Source organism: Arachis hypogaea, chromosome 17, assembly GCF_003086295.3.
Source record: "Arachis hypogaea cultivar Tifrunner chromosome 17, arahy.Tifrunner.gnm2.J5K5, whole genome shotgun sequence".
Classification (NCBI taxonomy): domain Eukaryota; kingdom Viridiplantae; phylum Streptophyta; class Magnoliopsida; order Fabales; family Fabaceae; genus Arachis; species Arachis hypogaea.
This window is the reverse complement of record NC_092052.1, coordinates 123,388,075-123,397,417: the sequence shown is the minus strand read 5'-3', so window position 1 is coordinate 123,397,417 and position 9,343 is coordinate 123,388,075. Positions and strand designations below refer to the sequence as shown.

Genomic DNA, 9,343 nt, shown 5'->3' with positions numbered 1-9,343 from the left:
TAATTTATTATTTTTTATCAAATATCTTTTTTTACCATTAATTTTTATAAAATTTTTTATTTAATTATTTATTTATTTTAAATTGTTGAACATATATAAGACTATCGTACAAAATCTTCTCAACATTGTAATGATATAGAAAAAATTTCTTGACTCTTGAGTCTTGATTATAGAAAGACATATGATTTATTCTTAAATGTAACCGAAATAAATATGAACTTATTCAATTTTTTAAAATTTACATTAACTATTAAAGTTAAGACATATGATTTATTCTTAAATGTAACCGAAATAAATATGAACTTATTCAATTTTTTAAAATTTACATTAACTATTAAAGTTATGATTTAATAGATACATTCCTATAAAAAATAAAAATAACTCGATAAATATTTTTGTGTCTAAAAAATGCATGACTCAGTAACACCAAAATTTAATCTAAAAATCATAGATAATTAAAATAAGTAATAAAAATTAGACATAAATTTTATTTTTTTGTGATGTAATATATTATAATAAATTATACTGTTTTTATGCATAATGACATAAAATTCACATTATTCTTCTCTAAATGCCTCTATTTTTTTTAGCTTTTATGCTTATTTTTTGTGTTTTATCTTAATTTTATGAAACTAAAAAGTATTAATGTCGTTAACATTAATTTCTAACTTTATCATAAATAAAAAATATAACTTTGTATGCATTAGATAATAAAAGAAGTTAAATTTATTTCTTTATTATATTTATAAGAGTGTAAATGATTTAGTTAAGAGTTATGAATTTATTTATTTATTTATTTATTTTTAAAGTAGTGTTTACTTTTGAGTATAATAATTATAACCTAATACATGGTAGTTAGGGCGGCACATGAATCGGATAATATCCGCATATCCGCGGTCCGCATCCGATCTTAATTTTGTGGATATTATCCGATCCGCACTATGGTAAGATCGGATTGCGGATTTGGCTGTGATATTCGCACGTCTCATATAGATAGTATAGATTAAAAAAGTAAACCCTAATGTGATATGAATTTTTGTGAGTTATTTTATGAATTTTATGATATCTTGTTTTTAATTTTTATGTTGTACTTCAACTTAGAATAATTAAACTTATATCTTGTGTTATTATTATTATTTTTTTTTGTTACTCAAGAGAACTTTTATTTATAATATTTTAGGAGTAAATAAATGTCAATTAAAACAGTTTTTTTGAATTATGCGGATATACCCGATATCCGATCTAATCCGATCGAATCTGGCCTAAAAAAATGCGGATATTGTATCCGATCTGATCTGATGCAGTACAGATCAGATAGAATTATAGGTTATATCCGATCCGATCCGTGTACAACCCTAATAGTAAGTGATTAATTACGATCGAAGAAGAGTAGGTGAAAGAAAAATAAGAAAAGAAAGAAGGAAGAGAGAACAAGCCAATATAATAATTTGTGGTAAAAAAATAATAAATATGTGTATGGAAAATAGTAAAAAAAATTAAAAAAAATTAAAAATAAAAAAAATAATAAAATTTAAGATAATTTAAGATATTGAATATAAAACAGAATAAAAAAATTTTAACAATTAAAATTATATGAAAAAAATCTTTAAATTTAAATTTTTATATTTATTTCAAATAAAATAAAATTAAAAAATAAATAAATTTACAAATATTTATACAATTTTATCTTAATTGTTATACATAATAATAACGTATATATAAATAAATAAAACAAAATGATTATTCTTATTCCTTTAAATACGCATGAAAAAAATTTGTCACCAAATTAATATGTTAATTGTTAACAAGAGTTGGTGTCAACAAAATGGTAAGGATTGCAAAGGACTGTGTATTTTACAAATCTCTGTTCAATTAGTCTTCTATAGGCCTGTAAACATACATTTTATTTAGAAAAAATAATAAATAAGTCTCTAATCTTTTAACTCAAAAATAAATAAATATTTTATTAAATTTAATTATAAATAGGTTTCTAACTTTTATAAATAGAAAACATATAAATTCCTCTATAATATATTTAAACCGCCACGAGAGGAATTATGTATCTCCCAGTTATAAAAGTTAAGGAATTGTATTTTAATTTGGTGAAAGATTTGTCTTCTATTATAAAAAAAATTAAAAACTTATTTATCATTTTCTTTTATTTAAGATCAAGCAAACAAATTCCTAAAATTGGTCCGTGTGAATCTATGATGCTGTGATCGAAGAGATGGAGTTATTTTTCAAGTCACTTTTATGTTTTTGACAAATTGATAAAATTTTTACACGGCCCATGAGAAACAAACTAAAGTATTTTGCCTAATTTAAAATGGACTTTTTGTCCCAAACTTTTTCAAGTCAATTTAGATGGAGCTAAAATCGCCAACAAGCTATATCTCAAATAACAATTTCTTTCTTCCCATTTAAAAGTCTCAGGTTTGAGTCTCACCAGTTACAATTGAAAGAAAAAAAATCTCAAGAATGCTGATGTAACTCTATATAGGGTTTTGTGTGATCTCATGCTGGTGTTATTTCTCCACATAGGAGACCATGGAAATTATAACGTTATTTAAAAGGATTTGTAATAATTTTGATCAACACAACGCTTGCACAGGAGAAATCATTTGGTGCTCATGAATGAGTTGAAGCATTCATTTGTGTAAGACAAAAAAGCATCCATTTCGTTAACCAAAAAACAAAAAAAAAAAAGCACCCATTTGTCAAAATAACATTTCTGTTAAAAATTAATCTTTTAATGCCATTTTTTGTTATATATATATATATTTAGAGAGAGAGAGAGACAGAGAGAGATGTCCAACCAACATTTATTTATTTAAGAACAAAAAGAGCGTAGACTAACCAAATCTTTTCTGAATTTTTTACATTTAAAAGGCATACTATAACCATGAGACAGAACATAACTGCTATAGTGGAGTAAGAGATATATATTAGAATGATCATAGTGAAAGAACATGCATGATGGATAAGGACTTATGTTTTCACATGATGCTCTATGTAACCATACAGCAACATGGATTGAACTCAACCTAATTTTCATTCATCACATAATCCCATGCAACCTTATTGTGAGAAGCACTACAAAGGTGGCGCCTAATAAAAATACTTGAGTCTAAAAATGCATATCTGCTCTAGTCTCTAGCCTCTTCACTTCATGATATCACCTGCATGATGAAGAAAAAAAACGGGTTAATCATTCAAACTTGAAGCATTATCACCAATTTTTTCATTAAGATTTATAACAATTGTTTATAAGCTAATTATTTGATTATCTAGATAATGTATCTGAATGCATGTGCAGACGTGTGCAAGAACGAGGGAATTTACATGGCTCGAAGTTTGCAGCGCACTTCTCTGGAAGTTGCAAAGCCATGTTCTGGTCTACACCAGATATCGAAGGGCCATTCACAAGAAAACACAAACACGGTTGAGTGGTTGACCTAATGCCATGACGGCATTACAGCAGTCGTCGGAAGGTGGGATGGGGCTGAAAGGAGCAACTGTTGTCCTGCAAGGTAAGAGCTGCACTAGGACAGAGAAGAAAGTGCTTGTGAAAGGTGTACTTTGGCCTTTTGCCCCCAAAATTGTGATGCAATACAAAACCAGAAAGAACCAGGGAACCTTTGAGCCCTTTCTATCAGTGAGAGCTTCCTTCCTGCTATTACTAGCAAAGCAATCAATTAGACATGTTTTGAATTTATACATGATAAATAACTAAATGTCATGCATTATAGCTGTTCTAACTAAAGGTCATGCTTATTACAAGGTATAGTCCTAGACTCTTAGTAAGAGATTAACATCAAATGCAATTGGGGCATGGTTACCAACAGTTAAAGGGTTCAAATGATGTGAATAACAACATTTGTAATTACCTTATTAATTAACAAAACATTAGGAATTGCATAGAAGATGTATGCAAGAATCATAAATAGTTCACTACATGGTTCTTAATGTTTTTTACATATTTTCTGAAAAGCTTTGTACACTATAATGTATGAAAATTACTACAATGAGATTGATCACTGCAAGCTAGCATGCTCTCCTGCTTGACAAAGTGGTGAGAATTGGTTTGCTTGTAGCGATTCCGCAAAATGTCTCAATGTCTTCAAAACTGCATCTTATGCTATGTGTAAACAATTATATGTGGCACACAAATGTTACAAGTCAATATAACCCTCATCAAAGTCAATTTCATTAAGCTCTTGGTTTTGGTAGAGTATAGGAAGTAGAAACAAAGAAAAGCTAGAAGCTAAAACAAATAAGCATCAACTCGCAGAAGTTGTGTAACCACTACTGGAGGAAACGCAATGATTTGGAGGTCATTCCTTTGCGCTTTGGAGGTCATTCCTTTGCGCTGCACCACCACAAGTTAAAGCCTTGGTACATTTGTTTGCATTCCTAGGAATCAAGACACAACAAACCTACCAAGCACGCCTTAGGAGCCCATGAATTGCAAATATCAGCCACTGAGCATATGGACCCATTTGCCCGGTGACACTGGCGCAAGGAAAAAGACTCCCAGTAATCCATCTCGTGCACAATACTACAGAAGCCATGCTTTCAGGTTAGCTCAGCCCACTCTTTGCCGCAAACTCAACCGGAGTAATGTCTGCATAGGAAGTCTTCCCAACAAATTCCAGCACCCAATTCGCACCAACAATTCTGTTAAGAGGTACCATCACCAAACAAACAACCATCAACATTCAACTTTATTGCACCTAAAGGAGGAGAAAGCCAACGATCCACAAAACCAGTGAGGAGTAACTCGGCACAAACAATATGAATCTATACTAGTCTACATCACAAAATGTTACCAATAATCTCCACAAGAACATGAACCTTCTCTGAAACAATGGAATCTATTATTATCCCTAATGATTATCTCTCTCCCTGTAACTTTGGAAATGAGTTTTATTGCCTCATGACAATCACCACATACGCGTAGATTTTTAACAACACGAATGATGTCATTTGCCGCAGTATTGATCAGGGCAAATGCAACGGCTAATTTCTCACTATGACAGCCAAGGAAGTACTCCTTCTCCTCTTCCTCTATATCAAAGAGCACAAACTCAGTAATTGGACTATAACCGACTTCTCTCAATTCCTTAAACAAACTTTCAAGTTTTTCATATATCTTCGATGACATAGGATGGGAAGTATCTCCTACAAGGAATTCATGAACAACCCCATCCACTTCAACCCAACTACACCCAGGTAATTTTTGCATTCCTTTCTCGTTTAGCGTTAACCTAACTTTTTCTGCTTCATCCCATCTATGACTTGCTGAATATATATTTGATAAGAGAACATAATGTCCTGAATTCCATGGTTCTAACTCAATCAGCTGCTTTAACACGGGTTTTGCCAATTTAATATCACAATGCAACCTACATCCTCCCAATAATGCCCCCAAAACAATAGTATTCAGTTTCATTGGCATACTCTTGATCAAATTATGTGCTTCAACCAACAAGCCTGCACGGGATAAAAGATCCACCATGCATCCATAATGCTCAATAGTAGGACTTAAAGAAAAGACATGACTCATGCTATCGAAATATCGTTGACCATCATTAACCAAACCAGCATGGGTACACCCGCAAAGTAAGCCAACAAAAGTATTCCCATCTGGCTGAATTCCATACTTCTCCATTTGTCCAAATACCCCAAATGTGGCCCGAACATGTCCATTCATAGCCAGTCCAGAAATTATGGCGTTGAACACCACACGATCCTTTCCCTTCATCATTCTGAAAATATCCACCGCTTGTGCAATGTTTCCACATTTAGCATAAAAGTCAATCAAGGCAGTCCCTAGTACAGGATTCAACAAAAACTCATCAGCATCCAACAATCCCTTAACCTGATTCCCTAACTCCAGTGCTCCCAACCTCGCACATGCAGAAAGAACTCCCACCATGGCATAGCAATCAGGCCTCAGATTCTCCCTCTGCATCTCAAAGAACAAGTCAAGTGCTTCCTTAGGAAGCCCGTTGGATGCATAGCCCTGAATCATGGCACTCCAACAAACAATATCTCTCTCAACCATTCCATCAAAAACCTGTCGCGCCTTCTCCATGCTCCCGCACTTGGCATACATGTCAACCAAAGAAGTCAACACAAACACATTCCTATGGAAACCACACTCAGTTATATACTTATCAATCCACTCTCCACTAGCCAAGTCCCCTAACTGAGAACACGAATACAAAACCCGAACGAGAGTGAAATTATCCGGCTTCACGCCCACCTCTAACAACTCCCTAAACAAACCAATTGCTTCCTCGTGAAGGCCGCATCCAATATACCCACAGATAATAGCGGTCCACGAAACAACATTCTTCTCCGGAATATCATCAAACAGCTTCCGTGCATCCTTTAAGTACCCACATTTCGAATACAAACAAACAAGACTTGTCTTGACAAACACGTCACAATCAAATCCCATTTTCACAACAAGCGACTGGAGCTTGACGCCAAACAGAAAATTCGCCAACCTGGCACACGCTTTGAGTACAAAAGTGAACGTGTAGTTGTCTGGCAAGAACCCGGCGTTGCGCATTGAGTTGTAAAACAGAACAGCGTCGTCGAAGGAGTCGTTGGAGACCGTTCCGCGGATCATAGTGTTAAAGAGGTATATGTTAGGGTTCTTGGATTGGGAGAAGATGCGCTTGGCGTAGGGCATGTTGCGAAAGAAAAATGAATGCTGGAGGATGATGTTGAGAAGGTAGTTATTGTGGTCGATGTAGAGTCGGAGGAGGCGACAGTGGGCGGTCCTGAGGTGGTTGAAGGAGTTGAGGCCATGGAGGAGGCAGTGCTTGAGCTCCATAGCCGCCATGGGAAGTCATCAACGGGAATCAATTTCAAAACAAGAAAGGGAAACAAGCCAATGATAGCATGTGCGTTGGTGCAACGATGCCGAATGCAACTGGAGCAGCACAGTTTCCCGAAGCATCAACTCTGTACAATGCCACACAGCTTAAGCCCTGTACTGCAGTTGCCAATGCCAACAGATTCAGAAAATAGTTAAGGTTCTGAAAACTGAACCGGTCATTGAACCGTTCTAGTTACTGGTTCACTGGTTTACTAGTCCAACCAGTTCAACCGTAGTTCAACCAAAATAACCGTTTTATAATAAATAAAATAACTAACAGCAAGGTTCCCATATTAACTAACAACAATTATTCAAAATTTGTTACAATAAAGAATAAAACCATAGAAAGATGTATTATCTTCTACATTCCAATCAAAGGAAAAAATAGAAGAAAATAAATTAGAGAAAGAGAGAGAGACTACTCCACGCCATTGTTTCACAGTAACTTCACAACTGTTTTATTTACAAAACAAGGTCATTTACAACATGAACTAATACTAGAAAGAAAATAAAAGCTTTCATAGCCAACTAGACAGAATTGCTTGCATATTTAAAAAAGAGTAATCACCCAAATTTTGGTTTAAAAGAAACAATTTGGTTTTCAAAAGTATATACATTGATCTATCTCACATATCTCTAAAAGAAAAGAAAAGAATAAACTACTTTACTTACTAGTTATTACCATATGTCACAAAATTTGATGCCTTCTATCTACCAATATGCAACAATAACTAACAAAGGCTATGGGATCAAAGGCATACAGATCACTACGACTTAGTGAGAAATATGAAAGAATATATTCACACATCAACAAACAAAATTACTAGCATCAACAAACAAAATTTCGACATTCAATTTAAAAAAGAAACTAAAAAGTTAATTTCTAAAGTGGGTCACAAGATTTACATCCTTAATCATCACAAGGCCAACCTTAGAGAGAAGGTCCAAGCATGGTGGTAGAATCTATTTGGAAGAGCAAAACAATAGGAGCAATTTTAACATCGTAGGTTTAACATGGCAAGAGCAGTTTTAACATGGCAGGTTTTTCATCTTCCACTCAATGAACAATTTATTAAATCAACAACAGCAAAACACAATATAACAATCAAAAGGTCAAGAACAACACCAAAATAATAATTTATCAAATTAACAAATTAATAACATCAATTAAAACTGAAAATTAAAATAACAAGAACAATTAAAATTTTAAACTACAGCAAACCAACAACAAAATAAGAACCAGAAAAACATATTAATCATGAAAACAACAATCAAATAAAACAATAACTGAATAATTAATACAAGAAAACAATAACCGAATAATTAATACAAGAAAGAACAAGAAGAAGGGAAAAAAATTACCCTAGGATGGAGCAGTTCTGAAATTCAAACCGTACAGGGAGAGGGAGGAGCTTTAAAACGCGACGGAAATGGCTGAACGGAGGCTGAACAACGGTAGAACGGTGGCTGAAAGGCGGCGGAACAGAGGCTCGAACACGCGGCGTAGAGGGCTGAACAGAGGGCTAAGCAGCTCGAACAAGGGCAGAGCAAGGGTTGGCCAAAAAGGGCAGAACAAGGGTTTGCCAAAAAACAGAGGCAGAAGCTCGAACAAAAAGGAGGCGGCCGCGCGGCGAACAAAGGCGACGTTGCGCCGAACCTGTAGCAATGCGGACGGCGGCGGTGGCTGGACGTTGAAGAACCGCGACGAGATGGAGGGCTGCTTCGGTGCTTCCTCCAATCTGCGTTCGAGTTCTCTTCTCTGCCGGAAGCTTGAGGTGGAGACTGGAGACGTGAGAACTGAGAGCGAGAGGTGAGAGTGGAGGGCTGGAGGCTCGAGAGGAGATCAGGAGAAGGAGAGGGAGAGGGAGAGGGAGAGGGCCAGAGGGGTGAGTGGGTCTGTGGGTGACTCAGCGACAACCTACCTTGTGAAAATCCCCTTTTAATTTTTTGTTATAAAAAATGTTAATTCGGAGAATCATGAAAGTTTAATTTGTAATCTGGTTAATAGTTCTATCTCGTAACAGTTGATTTTATATTAAAAATTGGAATTAGCCATGAAAAATAAAACAAAAATTAATTTGGTGTTATTTGACTCTGAACCTGTGCATGTGGTTTTCCACTATGCACGATTTTCAGATATTTTATCGTTTTGACTAAAGCTTTGTTGTTGCTTCACGAAAGCAGGTAGCCAAGTTTCAAGATGCTTACACATCTGCGAATATAATTCTGCTGATTGAACCTAGTTTTTTTATGGTTTTGATTTGATGGCTCCAATAAATATCTCAACCTCGAAGTTCTTCTGATTCCGATTGCCGCGAGCAAAGACAAACGAAAAGGTCCTACGTGTCTGCCTGTGTGTTGCGCTGTCATATTTTTGCCTTCAATGAAAACTGGGAGACAATGACTTCTCAACTGTCCACGCAAAGGTTGTCGTTAAATTTTACCCCTTTG

The 9,343-nt window shown here is 34.8% G+C and overlaps 1 protein-coding gene across 2 annotated transcripts; it reads right to left on the bottom strand.

Moving 5' to 3' along the window:
* Window positions 1-3,864: 3,864 nt before the first annotated feature.
* Window positions 3,865-9,304, bottom strand: LOC112764349 (putative pentatricopeptide repeat-containing protein At3g08820). Of its 2 annotated transcripts, none has more exons than XM_025809905.3 (2): window positions 8,255-9,304; window positions 3,865-7,009 (listed from the first exon to the last, which is right to left on the bottom strand). In XM_025809905.3, the coding sequence occupies exon 2, from the start codon at window positions 6,854-6,856 to the stop codon at window positions 4,826-4,828; it is 2,031 nt and encodes a 676-aa protein (XP_025665690.1). In that variant the 5' UTR covers window positions 6,857-7,009; window positions 8,255-9,304; the 3' UTR covers window positions 3,865-4,825. The 2 variants fall into 2 exon arrangements, with proteins under 2 accessions (XP_025665690.1, XP_025665691.1); XM_025809906.3 differs by having other exon boundaries at window positions 3,865-7,004; window positions 8,255-9,123.
* Window positions 9,305-9,343: the final 39 nt, after the last annotated feature.

What these genes read in the sequence shown, in the direction of transcription:
- LOC112764349 (XM_025809905.3), bottom strand. Translation starts at nt 6,856, where the DNA reads ATGGCGGCTATGGAGCTCAAGCACTGCCTCCTCCATGGCCTCAACTCC.